Source organism: Alligator mississippiensis, chromosome 6 (assembly GCF_030867095.1).
Source record: "Alligator mississippiensis isolate rAllMis1 chromosome 6, rAllMis1, whole genome shotgun sequence".
Taxonomy (NCBI): Eukaryota; Metazoa; Chordata; order Crocodylia; family Alligatoridae; genus Alligator; species Alligator mississippiensis.
The window spans coordinates 66,018,308-66,043,245 of record NC_081829.1 but is presented as its reverse complement, the minus strand read 5'-3'; the positions used below and the strand labels follow the sequence as shown (position 1 = coordinate 66,043,245).

Below are 24,938 nucleotides of genomic sequence, written 5' to 3'. Positions count from 1 at the left end.
TGTCTTCTGTCACTTGCAAAATGAGAAATAACTTTGTAAGACACATTTAGATATTGTGCTCCTTCAGCACTCTAACAAGTTCCCTAACATAATCTATAATCTGAGAGGGATATCTTGTAAAGCAATGTCTTTAATGCTAATAAGCTTCATTACCAGAAGATCCTCATTCATCAACTTGCATACAGTTATACAGCTAAGAGGGGACTACCAGCCCTGGGTGCGGAACTGAGATGGGGAGGGAGGGCTCAAAAATAACTGCTGCATTGCTGACTTAGCCTGGCTGCTACCAGCAGCAGACACCAATGCTGACCCATGAACCACTGCTGCCATCCAGGGCACCAAAGTGCCCAGGTACATCACTGGTTGCAAAACCTAGCCAATCTTAGAGTTAGTTATATCTCCTGCATTGGTTGTAGGAAGTCAGCACATTATTCTGCTGTTCCCTGCAGAATTTTTTTTCCATTCTTCTTAGTATAGAATGATCATCTGTCTTCCTTGGACAACTAAAGATCTTTGGAACATGCTTAGATGTTCTTAGACATTGGGTTAAAAAGTCAACTACCTGTGAATCTCCCAGGCTTCTATATTTAATTCATCCAGATTCAGAGATCTTTCAAATTCCCCCCACCCCCAGTCAAGACCTACTACCATCAATTGGGAGCTTCTAAAATATATGCAATTGTTAGTGGTCTGCTTCTCTAGTGATCACAGCCTGCCCTTCCTCATTGCCTCCAACTGTAGAGAATACAACATCTGTTGATTGGTTGTAAGCTGGCAAATTTCCTCCTCAGTTTCTCTGAGTCCAAGAAATTCCTCGAGAGTCTGGGGAGTCAGGCTTCCTGAATCTAACCATCTGAGAACACCTTCATTTTTTTGATTCTTTATGGAGTTGGTACTTGTCCTTTCAATTTAATCTTTTCTAAGAGTACAGCTACTAACTTACACTTGATGCTTATAGGCAGAAAAGTAAACAGTACATGGCCAGTAGTACAACAGTAGCTATCATGTGAAGGGCATAGAGCTGCACCTAAAATAAAGCCTCTCACAAGCCTCCAAGCTCCCTCCAAAATTATCTAATTCACTGCTCATGAGCTCACACACAACTGACCTTACCTTAGGCCTTGTAGCTCAGCTCTACCTTCTCATGAACAGGAGAAAAAATAACCTCTCAGGAGTTTCAAATAACAAGGGTGGATCAGACACCCAAGGATTGCAGCCACTTAGGAATGAGCCACAGCTACACCCCCTTAAACTATTACTGCACCTGTTCACAGATCACAAATTCATCAAGCAATTGACTTTTATCCTAAATTCTAGGCTTCTGAGGGAACCAGCAACAGAATCAAAACAGAGTGGGCTTGTTTCATTACACTGTAGACTAAGCTAATTGCTCTATTGCTGCTGTTTATTTTGGGGCTGAAATGTTAAATTGTGTTTGATTGATATATTGTAAAGCACAAATACAAGTCATTAGGAAGTTTGTCCAGCGTTTCCTCTCTAACATTTTTCTTGTCACAAACAAAAACTGAGTCTTTAAGTTTCTGCGCTGCTCCTAAACTGTGTTGGTATTACTTGAAGAAAAGTCAACAGGTTTGATGGGGGAGGGAAAGAGATTGGCATTTAATTAATTCTTACATGGCACACTTTTCTAGGGCAGGGGGTGAGAATAGAGGGTGGGGGGAGAGTCTTAAAACACATGGGATACACTAAATATCCTGCTAATTTTCCATATACGTGACAATAGAATGCTTTCAAATTTAAGAAATCTGAGTTTCTTTGGGAATGCAAAAAGAAAGTTTAAAGAGGCTGAAGATGCATTATCTATCTATCCAACATAAGTATTACAGGAATGGTTTTAATAGCCTTCTTTAAAAATATGGACAATAGTTCTATAATATGTAATATAGGTGGTATTTTCCAAGTCAGCCAAAATAAAGGATGCTTCTGGTTAATGGAATACAAGATACAGAAGATGCTTTGACAAACCATTCCAGGTAATCAGTACCTCACTATGAGATCTGGTCACTTCAAGTACCTTCCTGTTATTTTCACACACCTAACATTATGTTAACAGCTACAAGAGCCAGGGTCATAGCTGCAGCAGCTTGGTCTGTAATGGGATCTTTTGATTCTTTTGAGAAAAATCACATGATGAAGAACACTCAGGATTTTTCACTCCTTTAAAACAAACCATCTGTTCTTCCTGAGAACAGCACCTGTAGGGAGCAGACTAGGGAGATGCTAGCTGCACAAAAGAGTCAAGTTCTAGTACTGCATCATCCCACTTGATAGTTCACAAGCACCTGTTGGAAAAAATTAATTAATACCATGGTACTTGCCCAGTTTCATCCTCATTTAAAATTAGGTGCATTATTTACAGATTTAAAAAAAAAAAAAACAACCAAAAAAGTCTTTCATCACTTCTTCCAAAGTTTCTAAAAATAATTGTGTATGCCCTGTGCAGACAAAAACCTTAGAGGTAACTTCCCTCCCCTAAAAAAAAAAAAAAAAAATTGAAAACAAAAACTGCAGTCATTCAGTATGACTATTTAACTATTAAAGTTAAGTCAGAAAGAAGAGCATAAGAACATCAAAAAGTTATGTGCCACTCAAGGCAAAATCAGAGCTGGATTTAAAGATTGAGACAAAATCTATTGCATCCATGCAGATGGAAGGAAAGACATCCGTTGACTAAAAAAGTTACTGAAATTATTTTTGAGAGAAGGAAGTTAGTTTATATATAATATACATGTGTCTGTACACACACACACACACACGTTCCAGGATAATTCGTAGACTACAATCCAGTTTGGAGTTCAGTGAACTCTCCACTTTGGGAAGGAAATTGCTGTTAATCAATTGCAGCAAGCATGCAGGCTCGAGGCCAGTAAGAGGAAAGTCACTTTAATGGGCAAAGCAGATGTTGCTAAACTCATTGCAAAAGTCAGACAGGCTTGGGGCCAAGGGTTGCAGAAGTGGGGCTGATTTAGTCTCCTGGAGAAAACAGAGAGCTTCAGAAATGGAATTGTGTGCTGTGAGTGCAATGATCAGAGCTGGACTTAAATACAGAGGCCACAACTCCATTACTCATTGTCTCTGGTTTTGTTAGGACTACTTTTAGATAAACTATTCAGGACCAATGTCTCACTTAATTTGCTAGATCCAGTAATGTTCCCTCTCTCAGAAATTATACAGCCCCCCTGAAAATAAACATTATTAAAGAGATGCTACAAATGCCCAGAAGCCAGATCCTCTGCTGTTGTAAATTGTCATAGCTCCTCTGACTTCACAGGATCCCTGCTAATTTGGGGTTCTGTCCAGAAATGGTCATGAAGCCTGGTATTAGATTTTTTTCCAAATATATAAGCACATATTAGATCTAATGAAAAGCTAATAGTGGAGTACTGGTGAAGGATACTGACACAGTACATAATTTGTAAATTTGTACATAATTTGTAAAAAAGGCCCAAATACTTCTACAGTGTTTTCTCTATTCCCCTGTTAGTTTTGTTCTTCACTTGGTATCCCAAAGTGCTACAATTACATATGAACTGAACTGCTTCTTAACAGTCTTTCCTCAACTGACGACTCACTTGAGAAAGTAGATATTACACTAACCAAGCTGAAGTTTGTGTAAATGGTGTATAGAGAAACACATCAATAGTTTAAGCATGGTATGTAAAACCCTGAAAGTATGAAGTATTTTGCCTATAGGGTTTTCCTTGAGGTTGGAAGAAAACTAGTAATCCTCGTACATGAGATTTTTTGTTTTGAAAAAAATAAACCTGCCTTATTTTGACCGTCTAAATTGGTCCCTCGGATCCGTGTTTAGTACTTACTAACATAACCCAAGAGACAGAGACCACTTGAAAAGACCATAATGGCTGACTGTTTAAATTTAGTTAAGATTCCCAGAGCAACGCATGCCATAATGCAAAATACTACCAATGAGCAATCAGTTATAGGAAAAGGTGCAGTCCCTTTTCATTATGTTATATGACAAAGACTGTCACATTGCCCAGCATTGTGAACTTAGAAGGAAAAGCTTTATTGTAATGCACAAGGGCTGGCTTTAGGCTTTTGCACAATTGAAACTTTAGCGTTGTACTCGCATTTAACACACACACCAAACACCAGCAAGAGCAGGCAGGCAGCCCAGTACAAAGAGGTTCAGTACAAGAAAACACTATGTTGTGGCCATGGGCAGATCTAGCATTTTGAAAGGGGGGGGGGAGGGTAAGGGGGATGCGACCCTATGCTGCCCTTCGCTGCCAGAGAGAAGTGGGAGAACAGCCTGCTGAAGGAGCTAAACACCTCACTTTGAGCCTGAGCAAAGCCCCAGCCTTGGGCACACAGGAGCAACTCAAAGAAAAAGTACAGTGCATGAAGGAACAGGAAGCAGTCCCTTCTCCATCCTGCAGTGGGAGGTTAGGGAGGCTGCAAACTGATTTGCCCCTGCCATCCTTTTCTCCCATACCTGGGCTTTGCAACTTAACCTGGTGCCAATTTCATGACCTCAATGGCTCCCTGACTCCCCACTACTACCCTCCACTGGCACAGGACCAGGTATCAGAGTCAGAGAGAGCCCAGGGCAGCTGTGCCAGATTCCTCACAGCTTCCCCACCCCATGGTCCTGCTGCCCAATGAGGAACTGGGACCTTCCTCCCTTTGCCTGTAGCAGGAATCGGAGGAGAATGCGACTACACTACTAGGCCCCTCCTGGATCCACCTTTGGCTATGGCTTCAATCTTTTGCCAAAAAAGTATGTACAGTTCCTAGTTTTAGTCCAGGGACAAAAAGTGGCTAAAAATAAGACTTTAGAATAGATGCAGATAAACATGTAGTTATGACCCTATAATGTTGAAGAGGGTCTTACAAACAAATGTGTAGTAGTCTAAATGTTACATGACATTTAGTCATCTTCCTTTTTAGAAGGTCCTTTATTATGAACTCAAACTTGCTGTAGCATGTTTCAGTATGGACAATGCAGACTTTCACAGGCATGTCCCAAACCACATTAGCTCTTATTGTTTAAACTGGCTCTTAACCAGCTGTTAAAACATACTGTAATGGTATCAAAGCAGTTCCAATTAACTTCCTGCTTTACTAGTACTTCAAAGTATTTCTGAAAGATTTTAAAACAGCATTTTTAGGACACTTAATGAATATATTTACCAGCTTGCTCATCTAAAACTTTGTTAAAAGTATTCAGGATCCCCAAATTTGCATTTTTTGTTTAAGAACTACAAGGTTAATTTCTTTAACATGTTTTGTAAATGCATTTCCTGACTCCCTTTCGCATAGTCTATATCAAAGAAGTGAGCCAATATAAACTAATAAGTAAAGCTAAGGAAGGGCCTAGTTAAGTACCATGGAAATCACCTATCCTGGAAATCTTCAAGAGGAACATGGAGGGTCACCTTGCTGGGGTCACTTGACCCCAGTTGTCTTTCCTGCCTAGTGTAGGGGGACTGGACCCGATGATCTGCAAGCTCCCTTCCAGCCCCTTACAATCTATGAAACTACAGGCCTTTGCATAAGTACATTTAAGCCAGTTTAACTCTTGCTGATACTCAGTTGATATCTGTAAAATACTAGGCACAGTTAAGTAAGCTTAAGGCTGTCTGCATTAAGGTTTGCAAAGGTTTGTGAGGTTTTTTTGGCCAATTTTGTTTTTAAATTGGTTGTGTTTGACCTTGTATATTTTGCTGGCATAATCAAAACTTTAGGGACAGTAGTGCACCTCACCGCTATTCAATATGGAGGAAGACAGGCCTGAAAACAAGGACATTTCCTTGGATGAGATAATCTGCTGGGGGTCAATAGGATCTTAATACTTCCACCCGTCACCTCTCCCAGCACATTCGCGCATGTGTGCACATGCACACATACACACTTTAGCGGGATCATCCTAGCAGCTTTTCCACTGGAGTCTTAATTCCTAGTTTGGGTCTTTGGCTTCCCTTGCTGTTAGGGCTGTCGATATTGCCATCTGAACATAAAAGAAAAAGGCCTACTTCTATTGAACACAGTGGGAGCTTTGGTGGGACTTAAATGGAGCCAAGACTTGACCTAGGGTGCCTCATAACTCTCATTATAAACAACTGTAGCTGTTGTGTGCTCTGCATTCTCCATCCTCCCAGACCCATCCTTAGTTACTTAGCTGTGGCAGTAGTCCCCCACATCAGGGAAAAGAAGAGTTAAACTGAATTAAGGGAAAGGGGATTGGGGTGGGGAAGGAGAGTTTTCCCAGCACTTCTCTGCCTAGTAAAATAATCAACTTGGAACAATTTTCAGGAACAGAAATTCATTAAAAAAAAAAAAAAAAGGCTTAAGGAAAGGGTAGCTGTTCTAGCTTCCCTAGCTATTGTTTTAACCCTTCCTCTTGGTGACTTGATATTATTCAGACAATCTCTTTACAAGGAAATGTAAATGGATCAAACTCCAAAAGTAAAAATTCACTGGTCAAGCCAAGCTGTAAAATGAACTGATGAAAAGTATACATTTAGTAAAATGTTTGAATAAAATTGACCCACATGTACACTGGAACAATTATGTCCTTAGTGGCTGTCTTGATTTTTTTCTTAGTAGTAAATGTAGCCGTCTTATTTAAAAAGTTTATAATATATGATACATCTCTCAAAAATATTGTTTCTATAGCATATGTCCCTTTTTCCAAGACTTAATTAAAATTGGTTTGATCAGACACTATAACATTTACTGCATTATTGCCAGCTTCAGCTAAAATAAACACCAAAAATCAGATTCCTGACTAAAAGAGACTGGCTGTAACAGGCTGTCAGCTTGAAATGACTCCTGGGATTTGTCATTTTGTTGGTTTTTTGCATACTAGAGTCTTCTTTGCATTCCTGAAGATTCCCCTTTGATCTATAGTATATTTTTTGGTCTTAAGACATATGCTTATGTGTTTATTTATCCATTTGTTTTGATCTTTCCTGGTCATAGATGCATTTTCCCATAGACAAATCTGCCTTCAAAATCTGTGCGCCAGCTTCTCCATTATCATCCAAGTTAAATAATACATTTTCTTAGCCTTAAAACTGAAATATTTAATAACTGCCTCGTGTGTCAGCTTGAAATGCATTTGATAGGACTCTCTCAATCCCCAACACACTTAACCCAACACATATATGAACTCTTGCCATGCTTAGTTGCACCCTGCCCTTTCCCCTGAAAAAATATTCACGACCAAAAATAGAACATTTTCCATTCTGAGAAATAAGCAGCATCCATGGGAACTCAGGGAGTGATGTTGCTTCAAAATATTTCTAATGGACACTCATGCAGCCTACAAAGTCACAACCCTGCTCTGGTGTAGTTGCAGAGCTCAGTCTCCTGAATTCCATTTTCATCTGCAGTCAGAATTCTAAGAGATATTAATTGCCACTGTGCGGGCCGGGAGTGGTCCGAGGCTTTCGGGGGCGCGTGGCGGGCTGTGGCCAGCAGCCCTGGCACGTGGGTCGGGGAATTTGGCACGGCAGACTAGAATTAGGCATGGACGCGTAGCGCTTGATTAAAGATTATTTTACTTACACCGTAGATGGTCGCGGTGCAGGCAGGAGAAACTTCACTTAAGTTGCAGTTACAAACTAAAAGAAAACTCACATGAACAAGACCCATAGAAAACTCGAGCCTCTTAAACCTGGAAAGAGCTCTGGATACACACACACACACACGAAGTTTGCTAGGCTCCGTGGACCGAGCGCTCAGGGAAGGGTACATCGAGGGATCAGGCGGCAACGGGGAGAGGCTAGAGGTTGATCAGGCCCCTGTATCCTCCTTAAGGCACGCTGGGTTTGTTAAGCTCCACAGCGCGCTTAGAGTTCTTCACGAGATGGATGTGAAGTTCTCCTCCTCCAACTTGGGCGGAAACCGCTCAAGCCTCTTATACAGCTAGCAAGCCAATCGCTAGCCACCACGTGGGAATAATTTAGAAACAGCCAATAGTGGGGAACAAATTTGCATGCGAATGGCGGGAACTCCTTTGCACCGGGGTTTTCTCTATGCAACTGAGAATTGCACCGTGCAAAGAAAGCTCCTTGTGGCGGGAAATAATTCTGCAGTGCCGAAGCGCGCACACAATCATACCCTTTGGGTCATGACAGCCACCTGGAGAACAATGAAAAATATCACACTGCCTTTCTTGCCACCGGGAAAAATGCTGGTCTTCTTCCAAGTAATTATTCTGAAAGCATTTCCCTTAAAGACAATTAATCAATCAATCAATCAATCAGATGCAATAAGTTGAGAACACAAGTCTTACTCTGCTGTCACTGTATGCAACAATTAGCACGTCTTAATATCTTTACAAAAATATGGGTTTTAAACAAGGAAGTACTTCAAATGGCAATAACACAATACATTATTGCCATCACACTATTAAGTTATACAAGAATCAGAAAAAGTACATTTTGTATATAGGAAAAGTGGTTTTATTTTTGTTGTTTTGTTTTTTAAGTTTCCTCAAAAATACTTCTAGGGACCCCAATATATATTCTATTACTAGCCAGCCTCATATCATGACCTGGAGGAGTTAGCTGGTTGGAGTGCTATCCATATGAATCCAGTGCAAACTAGTTTTGACAGGATCAAGCTTAAAAACTTCACTAATTTAATTAAAAACACTTTAGGAGGTGTGCAAGGGGTGTGATCTTACAAGAAGCAGAAGTTTCAAACACTGCTAAGGTCCTCAGGCCCCATTTTCAAAAATGGAAGACAATAAGGAACTTAATTCCCGTTTTCTTTCAGTTATAAGCAACTAGCTAAATTAGTTTTAAAAATCCCTCCTCAACCTCTGAAAGCTGGCCTGGTGACATCCTACAGCAAAACCTAGAAAACCCAATCAGAAGGAAGTTGCGTTGACCAGAAAATTCTATAACAACGTCATTAGGCATCATCTATTTGTCAAAATGAAAACTTCCTGGGAAAATTCTAGTTGGGATGAAATTTTTGCATGGAAGTTCTTAGTTCTAGGAAAGCATAAATTAAAGGAAAAGCAGAAAACTGAAAAGAGGAGGAACAGCAAATAGGTAGAGCCCTTTTCTCCCCAGCACCACCTGGGGTGGCATGTAACAATGGTAATAAGCTGATGGAGAATAGGTTTAGGTTAGAGATCAGAAGGCAATATTTTACGGTTAGGGTGGCCAAAATCTGGAACCAACTTCCCTGGGAAGTGGTCCTCAACCTTACCTTGGGCAAATTCAAGAGGAGGTTGGGTGATCACCTGTCTGGGGTCTTGTGAACCCAGCATTCATTCCTGCCTGTGGCAGGGGGTCAGGCTAGATGATCTGTTCAGGTCCCTCCTGACCCTACCTACTATGAAACTATAGGAAGAATAGCCAATATTCAATTTTTAGAATCAAGGAGACAAAGATGTCATATCTGACCAACCCGATTGTCTTCTATGACAAGAGGAATGGCTCTGTGGATGTGCGGAGACCAGTGGAAGTGATATACCTTGACTTTAGCAAGGTTTTTGATGCAGTCTACCATAATACTCTTGCAAGCAAGCTAAGGAAGTACAGGTTGGATGAATGGACTGTAAGACAGACAGAGAACTGGCTGGATCACCATGCTCAGAGGGTAACAGTCAGTGGCTTGATATCTAGTTGGTAGCTGCTCTGAAATGGAGTGTCCCAGTGTCTGGGGTCCAGTTTTGTTCAATATCTTCATCAGTGACCTGGAAGGTGGGAGGGAGTGCACCCTCAACAGGTTTACAGATGACACCAAGCTGTGGGGGGAAGTAATAGAAATGAAGGAGGGCAGGGCTAGGATTCAGAGACCTTGACATATTGGAGGATTGGGTCAAAAGAAATCTCATAAGGTTCAATAACGACAAGTGCAAAGTCCTGCACTTAGGAAGGAACAATCCCATGCACCAGTACAGGCTGGGGACCGACTGGCTAAGCAACAGCTGTGCAGAAAAGGACCTGAGGGTTACAGTGGACAAACTGAATGAGCCAACAGTGTGTCTTTGTTGTGTAAAAAGCTAATGACATACTGGGCTGCACTGGTAGGAGTGTTGCCACCAAATCATTCCCCTCTGCTAGCACTGGTGATGCTACACCTGGAATACTGTGTCCAGTTTTGGGTCTCCCGTTACAGAAAGGATATAGACAAGTTGGAGAGAGTCCAGCAGAGAGCAATGAAAGTGGTTAGAAGGCTGGGGGATATTAGTTCTGAGAGGCTGAGGGAATTGGGCTTATTTAGTCTGGAGAAGAGAAGACAAGAGGGGATTTAATAGCAGCCTTAAACTACCTGAAGGGAGGTTCAAAAGGGGATGGGGCTGGACTGTTCTCAGTGGTGATAGGTGACAGAACAAGAAACAACAGTCTCAAGTTGCAGCAAGGGAAGTTTAGGTTAGATATTAGGGAAAACTCTCTCACTTGGAGGGTAATAAAACACTGGGACAGGTTACCCAGAGAGGTTGTGGAATCTCCATCCTTGGAGGTTTTTAAGACCTGGGTAGACAAAGCCTTGGCTGGGATTAATCTAGTTGGGGCTGGTCCTGCTTTGAGTAGGAGGTTGGACTGGATGACCTCCTGAGGTCCCTTCCAACCCTAATTTCTATGGTTCTATGATTTTCTATGAAATTCAGATTCAAATCGCTATTCTAGCTGATTCAGTCTAAAGATCTGAACTTGGGTCTTGCAGAACTGAGGTAAGTGTCCTGATCACTGGTCTTTAGCTATTCTTGCATGCATCTCATTTTTCACAAAAGAATCTCTAAAGAGATTTTTGGTCTGCTCCGTCATGGTTTGGAAATATTTCTGAAGTCTTCAAAATTTCAAAAGGATGGAAAAATAATTTGCCATCCACTGTTGCTAGCAATAAAAGAATGCTACAGGAAAGGGCTGAAGAGATACAGTGGGCAAGACTAGAATCATCCAAGTACAAGGATATTAATAACATCAAGTGAAATGGCTGAAAGCATAGGAAGGCCCTGAACAGCAGTGTTAGGGGCAGAGAACACAGGATTCCAATCACTCTTCCATCGCCATCCATTAAATGGTTGCACAAAGTCAACATATGTATCAAGGCTTCCGGCCCCACATGCATGTGGCAGGTGAAAAAGCTCCATATGCCTCATCTTCAGACAGACCTCAAGGGAAGGTGATCCTCCTGCCATTCTATCCAGCCACCACTCTTGGCCAAGGTAAATGGGAGGCAGGGAAAGCATTTCAATACGAGACCTGGTGGTCAGAGTGAAAAAACAGACTTATTTACTTCACAAATTACTTACAAATCTCACTATTAAGATAGGCAAAACATGAAAACCAGAAAATATGAAAGAAAATGCTCGAGAATTCCAACAGACCTGTTGACTCATATATGCTTACCGCTGCTGCTCTTGGGGTTGACATCTGTGAAATGCTGGCAGAAGTACTGGGCTGCTGGATTAAATTCTAAGTGTAGTTCAAGCCCTTTATTTGGTTTCTCATACAGCTTCTCCCCAAGTATTATGCAGCTATGCTGTTCTATTATAACACTCATGATAACCCAACCACCTCTACAATTTAATGCACCTCCTTTTAGTTCTCTCTCTACTAAATTATCATCTTCAGAATTTGCATGGGAGGGAGGAGGGGGGGGAAATCAACAGCTCTTTCCAGACACCCACATGCCTCACAATCGCACATGCCACAAAAGACCCATGTGGACAACCATCTGCATTCACATCTCTGCACTGAGCTGTCCCATTATCCATCTGTTATACCAGATCTATACTCTTTCATGACAAGGATGCCCCCCCAAACATTGCTTCCTTAAGACAATGTGGTGGTTTCCAAATAACTCAGTTTTCCATTTGCAGACCAAATTAATTAAAAAAATTGTTTACTCAAACTAGAAAATTCAGCAACAAACAACCTCCCCCAACAAACCAAACAAACAACCCCCCCCCCCAAATGAAGTAGTAAAACAAAATTTTGGGGAGGGATTCTCCCCCCTCCCCCAAACCATGTATACTTCTGGTAATTTCAGTTTTAAATGAAAAAACTTTTTAAAATGAAAAAAAGAACCTACTTTGATTCCCCACTCCCCCCATTTTCAGCCAAAAAAATTTAATGTGCACAATATAAATTGGCTCAATTGTTTTGGTCACCTGTGTTTTGGCAAAAATTTTTCACCCAAAATGTTTACCCTCATCTTGTCCTTAGCTTAACAAAGAAGTCTTCTCAGATTTTGGCAGCTTCTACATCATCCTATAATCTCTGACCGGAAATCACACCTAGTATCCACTTTCATATCAGAGAAGGTATTACTGGACTACTTTCATAACATCTTCTTCCTAGGCTGGATGACATTTCTACACAAGACTTATGGTCAGCTGATATTTAGAGATCTATATTTCACAGGTGACTGATTCTTCCCCCATACACAGTTTGCTTCATTCACCTGTTTCTTTCCTGTATCTCAACCTCCCGGTCAGATCACCTTCACTTTATTTTACTGCAGATCCTTATGAAGTTGACTCCTGCTAACCTAACATCCCATGGAAGAGAGAGAATAAAAGTTAAAGGAATGGATCATTGCAAGCAGATTTATCAGCTTCCAGTAGGTATTTTGTTTTCAAATTCAGACATCTTGATGAAAGCATTGAGAAAAATTGTCCATTCCTGAGGTTTAAGGGGTTTTGGTTTTTTTTGTGGGGGGTGAAGAAGGATTGTCTCATTGAGTTCCAGTTATCAGCTTCTGAGGGAAATATGCTACTTGGCTGGAACAGATAGCAAGATTGTGCCCTCATATCCAGTCTCCACCTCCTGTGACCACATTCATATGGTCCTGAAGGAAGGGATAAACAGGCATAGTTTAGCATATTTATAGCTACCTAAACAATACCCAGTATCTTGGCATGTATTCAAATGCCACCACTGACAGCTATGACACATTAGGTCCCTCTTCCTGTAACTAAGCCACTCTAATTCTGAAAAAAGTTGGACTCTACATCACCAGGGAAAACATAATAGGCTCCTTACCATGAAAGGAAGTTCCCTCTTTCCACTTTAATTCCTTCCTAGTGAGTAGGATTAGGACTACCAGTTAACGTTCTAGGCAAGTTCATTCTGTTTGACGACAAATCCTCCTGCAACACACAGTGACTCTTATAGCCAAACCTTTGACATTTATACTACTACAGATCCTGAACCACCAAAGTCTTTTCTCAATTGATCTTTAATGGCATCTTATTAGCCCTGAACAAGGCAATCATTCTAACAATCCACTATTCAATATACATATTGCATTACACCATTAAATTACCCAGATTAGACTCTTAATGCCAATTCATGGTGTACCCAGGACACTGCAAACATTATTAGCACTAAGTCTGACAGAGCTAACCACTACCCTTAAGGAGTGAACTTCCTTTTTTCTCACTATACACCTGAATGTTTAAGATATTAGCTGTTTTGTACCATGATAAACTAGTAAAAAACTAAGTCTCTAGGTCTAATGGCACCTGAATGGATGCCTGGCTGATCCTCAGTAACAACTCAAATTCCACAGCTCCTGTTCAGAATGACATCAATTTGCAATTACTAACAAGCTACCACATCATTTTTGTTTACAAACTCTTCTTTCCCTTCCCAAGTCCAACTGGTGCACACCACTTCCTTTGTTGTAAACCCTAAAACCAATGTTCTCAATGAATTCAAATCAGCTTTTGAGTACAACTCCCTCCACTGCATTAACTGTCTAATACTTCAAACCTTGGTCTTTTAAACGTGTCTTTTAATAAACTGGGTCTTGGCCATGGCCAAAGAGGTAAATAACTATTACGTACAAAGAAACCCAAAGCAAAAGCACTAAGGGCTGAAATTAAAAATGGTCAGATAGTAGTTCATGTAGTTATCTTCTTACAATACCCCAACTTGCACACTTATTCCAATTTATTATCAATATTAACTTACGTGCAGCCTCACATGTGTATACTGCATACACTGCAAGACAATTTTGTAGCTATCAAGCAAAATTCCTAGTCTGGTTCATCATGAAAGTCCATACAGTTGAGTCTTTCCTGCTCTGGATAACAGCTCTGAGAAAATGAGCAAACTACTGATAAAAGACAGAGGAAGCAAAGGTCCATACAGAGCACATCTTCCCTTCATTTTGTGAAATTAGGTCAGAAACATGGGGACAGTTCCAGGACTGCTTACAAACAGGTAAAAAAGGTTCCAGTAACCATAACTGCCTTCGTCAGAATGGGGCCAGTAGGATCAGCCACACAATTCTCACCGTGCTTTATGCTATGCTTGTGAACTTAGAGATAAGCTTCCAGAAAAGACGAGAGATTCCTTGACCATGAAATTGAGGAAAATACTAGACCCTGTTCCTTTGAGGAAATGTGCCCAGGTGAGGCCATCTCCTTGGAGTAAAAGGACCAGAGCTTTTTGATGTTCACATAGATCAACCTGTGGATATCCCTGGTCTGGGAGAAAATGATCAGTAGAGCAGAGTCCATGGGCGATTGGTGCCATCTTAGTCAGGACAGCACCCTCCCCTCTCCCCCCCTCCCACCGCAGCCAATCTTGCCTACTGGGAGCAGAGGGGGGAATTCACTCAGGTACTCCAGATGTCCAAGAGGTACGTGGGCCAGAAAATTGCATTGATCCACAGTGATAGCAGATAAGAGTAATGCAGGCAGGCAAACAAACAAAATAATCCTCCCCTCAATTCTATACTTACCAGTTCCAGCATCCACACAAGAAAGGTACGCCTGGGTTAGTATGTAAGCTTCACCCTGTGGTTCTTTCTTGCATGTCAGATGTCAGCAGCCTGGAGGTTGAGGGGGGGGCACCCCCCCATCCTCCAATAGGGTGGAAGAGACAAGCTGGTGATGCATCTTTTGTCCATAGTGGTCTCAGGTTCCCCCTTGGGGATCCTTTGCTGTTCTGAAATCTTCCTTTTGTATTTTATCTCTCCTCCGATGACTCTTCATTTCTGGGTACCATTGATTCGTTTCCCTGTGGTCATCATACCATCCACATTCTGTGTCATGCACACATTTTAATTTGGTCATTTACTGGTGTCTTCATTTGGGCATACCCCAACCTCCTAATTTGGCCGGTCAACCCAAACTGGAAATCCTAGGGGGATTTGCAGGTGGTTTCTGAGAGACAGGCAACAGGGAAAGCCTATCTTTTGTTATGGATTTTCAGGGAACAGTGTATTGCATGTCTTCAATTTCCCAGCCTGTTTGCCTGCTGGCTTCAGACACAGTGGGCCTTGAAGGAAACTGTCACAAACAGGCTTTTAGAAACCAATTAACGCTTGCCATTCCCCTGGACCATTATTTTAATGCACATCTACTGTACTTATAGCTCAATTACAAAAAGCAAATCTCCAAATATCATTTTATAGCTGTCAATCCCAGCAATGAGGCATCTGTCATGAGTGACAGTCAATGATAATGGTTAGAAGAAAAGAAATGGGATCCTTGTGCAGGACCTTGTTGACTAGGTCCTTCCACTATGCAAGGAAAGAGCAGACCATCAGACGTTAAACTCCATACAGGTGGGTGCATGCAGTTGAAATGTGGTCTGACATGACTACCTGCACCTACATGATTCATGTGGAGGATGAAGATGAAAGTGCTAGCATTTCATTGGAAGCCCCAGTCCAGAGGATAGTACAGAAGTAGGAGCAGAAGACAGTGCTGTGCTTGTCTTGTGGCAAGAATACACTTGGTATTTATGCTTCCTTTTCAGGGGAGGTGTGTAGAATCAGAGAGCAAGAAGAAATCTTGGAAGGCATACAAAGTTTCATCCATGTTACAGCTGTTTTCTTCCCTTTCAAAGGTGGTCCTATACAAGTACTTTTAGGAAGCTTGAAGTCTGGAAACCAAGATGAATATTGCTGTGGCCGTAGAGCATGAAGCAGTATGCGCAGCTAAGAAAAGTATTTGTTATATCCAAATCAGCCTGATGTGAAATTTGGCCATGAATTATCCTTTCCAAAAGCAGGCAGTGAATGCTTCTTTTGAGTATGATAACAGGTTATCAGGAAATTGTATCAGGCTCAAGCTCTTAAATAAAAATCATACTGGGCCAAAGCCTGGTATTTAGTAACTCAAAACTACAAGATGGCACAAATAATTTTCTTCCTAGCAAATTTACTCTTTTCAGCTTCTTACTTTCGGGCTGCTTGCCTTTTCACTGGCCATGGAAATATATGCAGGCAACAGGGAGAGTATATAGAACACTGCATCTAAAAAGGGACCCAAGTTCCATTTGTCATTCCTCCCTGCAATTGGAGCAGAACATTGGACATTGTCTGTCTGTGGAAAGACTACTGTCTTATCAGGAAAGGAGCCACTTTGAGGAGGAAGGTCAAACAAACCCTTCATCCTGGAGATGAGATCAGGTTAATCCTACTGTTTAGGGAGACCCAAAGACTGAGCAGAGAAGAGAGGGCTTGCAATGTTAAAGCAGATGAATGGAGATCCTAGCTGGTATGATTTGTTGCTAGAACCCAAAGTCAAAATTGACACAGTTGGAAGACAGAAAAAGGCTACTAGAACCAGTGATTTGGAAACCAGGAGACAAATTGGTCCAGTACTCTGTGAAGACAGAGAAAGAAACAGACGCCATTTCCAGCAGGATCATTAGTTCATTCAAAAACTATGAATCAAAGTGGCATTGACGGTAAAAGCAAATATCCACTGAGGCACACCACGTCTGAGTGGAACAGTTGATGCATGTGCTGAAACTAGTGCTAGACTGTTGGATCTATTCTGCGTAGGTGTTGGGGAAGCCAAAAATGCCTCAGTTATCCAAGTTTTCTAGGCACTGAAGACATGGGCTTCCCAGAAACAGGTTCTGGAGTTTTGGCACCAGAACCTTGCGTCTGATTCATCACAAAGGATTTCCATGGAGAACTTTGAAACAGAGGTCTCCTTCTGGAACAAGCAGCTAAATTTGCGCTGTGAGGAAAACCTGAGGACGGCCCCCCCAATAGCTGATTTGTACTCTTGCAGGTTTTGTGAATACTCAGATACTAGAGCCTGGCTTCCTGCTTCTTCTTGGCCTGATTTACAAGTAGTGCGAAGTCATCCCTCCCCTCCCCCACATCATCATACCTGTCAGGGGGCAGGCATAGTACCATCACAGGAAGAACATAACTTCTCTGTTCTTAGGGGAACTTGAATGTGGCTTATGGGAAACCAGATCAACAGTTGAAGGAGATATCTGAGCACAACCAAGGGAAACATGGGTCTTGGAACTTAATGCCATGGGAAAAAAAACATGAAGCAAGAACCAACTCCCTAGGAGAGTTGAAACAAAGGAAAAGTGGAGGAAAGAAAACAAAGGCAGGTTCTAAAAGCAGCTCTTGACAAGCTGCAGTCTGAATGAGACTACAGAAGCTCCATTTTGAGCCATGGCCTCTGAGAGGAACTGAGAAACAGGGAAAGCAAACTTCCTTTTAGGCTCTTAATGTAAAACAACAAGAGAAGCAAAGGCAAGCATGCAGCTACAGAAAAAAAACCAGAGCTCGAGTGCTTGAGGTACATGCAAATCTACTTAAAAAATGTGGATGGACAGCACACACAGGACAACTAGCACATCCATGCAGAAAACTTAACTGCTGAAAAATTGAGCAAACTGTATTAAGAGCCAAAAACTCAAAAGTTAGCAAACATCTCAGTACATAGGCACAATATTTCTTATTATGTTGGAAATTTACATGCACCAGCTTGTTTTATATGCATCAAAGATTAAATCAGGCAGGAGTAACAAATGTATTTCATTAATTTACATAGTCCTAGCATATTCTTGGTCATCTCTCAAGGGAAAAAAATTCTGTCAAAGCAATGAGTTATGTTTAAATAGTGCTTTCAGATTAAAATCTAGAATTCTCCATGGAAGTAAAAAAAAAACCAAAAACTTTTGTCAGTGAAAAAGAACTCACCAGAGACCAATAATAGCCATGCAAAGGCAGAGCAAACAACAGGGAAAAAAAGGAAGAACCAAGAAGCAGAAAAATAGTAATTTTCATTTTGAGCAATACACATTGCTTATAAGAAACCCACTCTTTCCTTGTCTGCTTTATACAGGTGTTTCTATTACATAAACAAGGATCACTAATGAAGGATGGAATGAGGAAGAGGGGGTACCATCTATGAAATAAAAGGAAATAAAGGGCAAAAACAGGTTAATAAACAACTCTTTTCAAATATCACAGAATAGTAATTCTAATTTTTCAAGTTAAGCAACACTCTAGCACCTGCATAAAGAAGAAAGCTAAAAGCCAATATTGGCAATTTTACTTTGGCTATATTTGTATCAGGGAGCATGTTCCCAGTGCCAAGCTATTTAACTAGTTTTCAAATGAGCTGTCTGTAAATGAAAGCTTTGTAACTACTTTAAAGTTTTATAAATCCAATTTTAATTTCAAGATTAAAATCCACGAAAGGCTGGATATTATATTTTTGCCTTGGTATTCTTTGTTTGTTCTCTTCAATGTGCACATCTATATACAATATACGCATATAACAACAAAAAGGGAATGAAATACAATATTGGAATAATACTTATTTTACACAAGAACTTCAGTTCTTGTGTAAAATAAGTAGACGGCTTCAGTGGGCTAGGAACATCTCTCATTTATGGCTATAAAATACCTAACATACAGGGGGTAAAACTACTGAAAGCTTTGTTTCTTTCTTGCACGCTAGAAGGTACGATTTAACCACTGGCTGGCTGGCATACAAGGTTGAAAGAAAAAAAATATACAGAGTAATAGGTGAGATGCTCACAAATTCAACACAGCATAAACGTACACACGAGTGAACTAGGGGAAAAGAGCCAAGTGAAGAACAGACACACAAATGTATTTTCTACTTTAACTGCATAGCACCTTTTAAAGCTTCCTCTACTCTGTTTGCTCATAGGTGGGACCCTGAATAAATTAATTCTCCACTGTTGGCTACCACCTAATACCCACCATGATTTTACTAGATACAATATGCAACTATATATACACATATATAAGCATACACTCTCAAAATACATAGGATCATCTCAACTTCTTTAAAGCAACATGACCAGGACACAATGAGGGATTCCTTTATTGGCATATACAGTTAGTTTATAAACCATCACTTTTTTTTTTTTTGAAGTCTCATTTAAATGTCAACTATTCCACCTATTTTAGCAGGATTTTAATGGTTAGTTGTGATCAAATTGAGAAGTGATCCCATGACTACTTATTTTGGTTATGATTTATATTAAAAGAAGCAATTACTACGTTTGGCTTCAAGTTGGCAATGCATGCCTACATAAGCATATTACCAGGATAACGCTTTCACATTGCAGCATGGAGACTCACAGTTAAGGCACACTGAGAAGTTTGCACTGCATCTGCCTAGGCTTCCCCTAGCCCATCTCTACATAATAAAAATTGATTAATTAAATCTCAAAAGAGCTTGGGTCACTGCTGAACAAAAAACAATTATTCCAGGTAAAAATGAACCAACTCCAATCCTGTCAGCATTGTCACACATTGAAGCCAAATGCTCTTTTTATCATTTTTCCTAATAAAGAAAATTAGGAAAAGAAAAGGGAGGGACTATAGCACAAGATAAATGTTAATGGCTTCCAAATGTGTTTTCTGTGAAATGTAAATGATAATTTACAAAGACATTAAATTAATGAATGGAAGCAGTATCAGAGGAAGTCTCTCAAATGTGCAGTGTACCTGAGGCTTCACAAGTGGCATCTTTTCATACTGTTTTACTCTGAACAGAAAGCTGCATCTTTGACTCATTCAGAGTCAGAAATGCATATAAACTAATACAGAAATATATCTGTCCTGGCCAGCAACAGACTCTCTTTAAATTAAATGTTCTAAATCTCTTTTAGAAGCTCCTCTCTGAACCAAGTACACTTTGATTTCTAAACATTTCCATTTATTCTTGTTTCACATGAAAACAGCTTTAGCACAATTATATTATTTAAACTTTTGCTTAAAGAAAAAAATTGAAAATTAGGAACACGTGGAACTCCCTATAGGAGAATATTTCCCTGACAATAACAGATATTTAATCTAGTTTGGTTGTGGCAACCTTTTAGAATAGATGACACAGTAAGCAGAATTCTGCAACTGTGAAGTAGGCAAGGATTCCATTTGTCATTTCTAGTACCATATAGAAGTAGTGAATTGCTATAGCACCGAGAACACCATTTTTCTCCAAATGATCTCCAAAGCAGTAATCTAATCAATTTTTGAAGACATCTCAACCACATGCATATGTTAACACTTTAAAATTAAAAATGGGCAGTAAGGGTTCAGTAGTAGAACATATTTAAAAAAAGAAAGAAGTTGTGCAATTTTCATAGTTTAGAGCCTCGGTAAGACATCACCACACATGGAATATAAAAATATTTTCTTTCCACTTTTTTCCAGAGCTAACCTGTCTGCAGCAACCTTGTTGAAGATATCCTTCAGACAAGCTGAAAATGAACAGAACACAGTATTTCTTCAAGCAATTACAAAAAATCTGTTTTGAAACATGACTGTTTTGGAGACACCAGTGAGCAATACATTTTCTAGGTTTTTTTAATACAAATAAATATATTAGTCCATTGGAAAAAGACATCCTGAAGAACCTAAAGCCACTGGAATTTAGATTAATAATTGTATGTCCCCAACTGATTAGAATGGTATTTTCCTGAAAAAGTCTGTTTTCTTGAATAAGAAGCTTAAAGGTTATTTAAAATAAATGGACATTTTTACATGTGCTCTGGGACACTGCATCCAGCACATAAATTAGCTAGCCATGCTAATTAAAAACATACGCACATCATGTGTCATCATCCCCGTGTCCCTGCACAGAAAAAATGGTGGCAGGCGCTTTAAATGAAAGCTCATGATGTATTTTATTTCAGTGGCCCACCACCATTTATCCAGCGCAGGGACATGCGGGGATGCTGATATGTGTGACGCAGAAGGCTACCAGAGCACATCTATTTCCATGCTTCACCAGACTCTATTAATTGGGTCTGCTTCGAAGCGCTGAATTTCCAGCACATCAGAGCAGGCTCCCCACACTTCTATAGGAGCCCAATGTGTCTTATGATAAAATGCTAATGTGAAAACCACAACAACATCAAAAGATGTGTGTTGCAATTCATGAGGGGCATCAAACTGAAAAACTAAAGTTGATACTGTAATATTCAAAATAAATGCATGTGTCACATGTCTGATCACAACCCTAGTTTGTTAAAAATAATTTTTAAAAATCTAAAAAATTAAAAGGCATTTTAACATGCAGTTTCATATTTTTTCTCTAAAGGCAAGGAACTCCTTTTAGAGAAGTGCTGCTCTTTTTGTGATGACACTTAATCTCTGTTACTTAGAAGTAAAATGCAGCCTGAGCAATTTATATTAAAAACTTTAATAAAACACCCACACAATGACAAGAATGAGACTTTAATCAGTTTTAAGTGGAGTTTTAACACTAAGAGATAAAGGGTTGTTAAACACAATAACAAACGGACATCTGATTTGTATGAGGCATTAACCTGTACATGTCATATTTGATTTTTGTGTATCCTCAGTGCATAGCATTACACACAGAGCCACTGTTGCACAGCACAATAGTATTTGAAGAGGCTGAATCAGAGTAAGGCTGCTTAACAGACTGATTTTTTTAGTATATAGAGTGTATATATAGAGAGAGTGTATATATGTATATATGCACTCCATATGAAAACAGACTGAAAATTTGAACTGGCAGAGTAAGAGGCAGCTCTGCCAAACACTGCAGTTAAAGCCCCTTTTAGTGCACAGTTCCACCCCTTCCATCTGCATGCATAACAATTTTTAACAGTATTTAAAGGTAAACGAGGCACTTTGTGGCAACCACAGGCATCGTTAACATATTGCACAAATTTGCTATAACTAAACATGGAACTTGCACACTGGCACCCTAGTTTTTTTAAAGCTGAAACATTTGATGCTGAATGTAAACTCCAACTCAGTTTACAACTTGTGCCACACCAAAGTATTGTGATGGTATTTATAGAACTGCCCTTTAGTAACTGTGGCAAAAATATTTCAAGTGGGGCTACAGATGATTTAGGGATGGTACAGGGCCTAAGAGTAAGCTCTTAGAAAAGTGATGCTTTCAAGTAATTTAGACATGTAAGCTGCTGCACGTCCAAGAATTTAAGCACACAGTCCAGAAACTCAAAGAGAGATTACCTATAGAATGCATCTCAAGCTAAGAATGAATACTGTCATAAATAAAGTTTTGAATAAGGACAAAAAAACCTTTCAGTCATAGTAATTCTTGTCAAGTTCTATAGGGATGGTAAATGAAATAAAGTATAATGCCATTTTTCCATTTCCAATGACTACACCATAAAATGTAAGCAAGGCATCTCAAAAAACACTGAAACATTCAAAATCAAAACCCTCATTCAGACCTTCACATTCCAAAGGAATAACAACAGTGCAAAAGCCCATTGTGTCTTATTTCCAATCTGGCCCTTAGCGTTACATACTGGAATAATACAAATTAAAATTTGATATTATGAACCCAAAAATGGGACATAGGACAGTGTCAATATCCAAGTATTTTAAAGCATGAACATTTTTGTTTATTAGCCAACACAACTTTCAACTGTTAAAAAAACCCAAAAAAAACAGACAAGGCGAAATATGAATCAAAGGAAAAAAAAGTTAAATGTCAGGTCTCAAGTTAACCATCTCCTGCTGGTCAATTGCATCATGGAAATTATGAGTACTGGACCAGCATTCATGATGTTAAAATCTTATCTAATTAAACCTACAAGTCAGAAAATACTTCATTAACTTGGTTAGATGTTTAGATTATGAATGTGATGAGCAATATTAACCAACAGATACAAAAAAAAGCATGTTACACCGTTGTTTACCAATATTATTTATATGAAGTCCTGCCTCTTCTCATTGCAATTCATGATTAATGCTGTTGTATGGGGCCCTACAGAATTCAGATAGCTGCTAACTAGGTGAGAACAAAGTTTGCACCAATAGGGTAATTAAAGTGGGAAGAAGAAATGTAACTTTTGGATTCGCTATTCAGAATGCTTCAAGGTCATGGAGAATTTTATACTAACCAGAATTTTAACAGTTACTTCACATTTGTATACAACAGTAGTTGTACTCTGTAAGTCACCTGCAGTCTGGGCACATCAATTACAATATTCAAACATGAAGCTCAGTCCCTAATACTGGCGCTCTCTCTCTCGCTCTCTCTCTCTCGCTCTCTTCAAACAAATGATACAACATTGCCAGTTTAGAAATCTAATTCTTTTAATAGCAAACAACATGAGATAGAATATTTGGGACAAGTTTTATTTTTTAAAAAAAGTACACATCTTTATATCTGTCCAGTGTTGAGAATTTATTGCAACACTGGCTTCCTTTATACCATGTGTAATGTCTTTTTTTTTTTTTTTTTTTTAAACATTGTAGGTACTAAATATTCAAGTAAAATTCCCTAACAGTTAACGACATTTAAAAAAAGTGTGCAAAACTGCAAAACTCATTGTAATAGAATGTGGAAAGTGAAAGTGGGGGAATGGCTGACAGATGTTTGATTGAATATATGCATCATAGTCTTTAAAATAAAACACTAACCTGTAGAATCTCAAATTGAAATTTCCCGTGCACCATTACAAAATATTTTATGTTTAATGAGAAAAAGCTTGCAAGGCAGCATATGATGTATTCACAGCAGGTATATGATTGAAAAACTAATAAAGTATGTGTAAAATGTTGACTGGTGTATGTACTAATAACATCTGACTTTTAGCACTGGCCTTGATTACACAGGAGATGGAGCAGCCATTACAATTGAGAAAAAACATTTAATAATTCATTGTCAATTTTTATAACAATTTTTTCAAACCCAGTTCGGGTTGACAGCCTCCACATTTGTATGGTTAAGTCATTGTTACTATGTTTCTTAACTGTGACCCCATTATTTTAATATCCCTTCATTTGTGAGTCTTTAAGATGTTGTGGAAGGTTCATTCCTGTACCCCCTTTATATACTCCCTCTAGCTGCCTTTTCTAGCACCATTATGCTTAAAAAATAAAATGCACAAACAACAAGCAGTGACAGCAGCCGACTCCTCAATTGTCCAGGATGAATTACTGTAGCATGCTAAAGAAAGGTGCATGTAAGTGGCTGGATATGGGACGGTGTCCAGAGTCCAGCATAATATATTCCTTTCTGAGCATTTCCATTCCCCTATCCAAAAATACATGCATTAGAATGTAGTAAAACCCTTTAGAAACTTCTCTTAGCCAACTGCAGACTTATCTGTTGCCACGTAAGTGCAAAGAAAGGGGTAGGATGTGAACCTGTGTAATAAAAGCGCTTTTTCGCAACTTTGTTTGGTGACAGAACACAAAAGGAAGAATTCCTACGTATACACATCAGATCTGTCTCCACCTTTATAAAACTGGAATAAAATGGGAAAGTGCCATCTTTATATTTCCTAATTGAAATTTTAATGTCTTTGACACAAAAAGGTATATACATAACATAGCTACGTAACCTTTTCAACTGGACAAGTGTCAAACCCTGTAGATTTATAGGTCAAAACAAGATTGGTCAGGAAAGAATTGTTCCTATAACTGGTAATCTGACACAATGTCCTATTGCCATTCAAAAAGGTCCTTTTCAGTTTATTCAAGTTTGTCTCTGCGTGGTATTTTTTCCCAGATAAAAAAAATATTCAGACTTTTGTAATCTGCGTATGCTGATCTTCATCAAAAGGTTCATTCTCTGGATCAGAGTCAGTGGTGTCAGAATATCTATAATGATCAGGTTCATTGTCACTAACGTCCGGTGTTACTGAAGTTGAACTGCTAGCCTCTGGATTTGATGGCTCTTCTACTGTTTTTGTGAAAAATAGCTTCAC

At 39.5% G+C, this 24,938-nt stretch overlaps 1 protein-coding gene and 1 long non-coding RNA gene across 2 annotated transcripts in view; one reads left to right on the top strand and one right to left on the bottom strand.

The window, feature by feature from the left end:
- The window catches only part of LOC109282398 (uncharacterized), a 26,900-nt gene extending 3,114 nt beyond the window's left edge, over positions 1 to 23,786 (top strand). The window contains exons 2-3 of the long non-coding RNA XR_002089366.2: positions 12,478 to 12,576; positions 20,425 to 23,786. This is a non-coding gene — a long non-coding RNA (uncharacterized LOC109282398). The remainder of the gene's footprint in view (positions 1 to 12,477; positions 12,577 to 20,424) is intronic.
- PTEN (phosphatase and tensin homolog) overlaps positions 21,435 to 24,938 on the bottom strand; it is a 64,128-nt gene continuing 60,624 nt past the window's right edge. The window contains exon 9 of the mRNA XM_014607819.3: positions 21,435 to 24,938. Coding sequence (XP_014463305.1) covers positions 24,753 to 24,938 — 186 coding nt within the window. The 3' untranslated portion in view covers positions 21,435 to 24,752.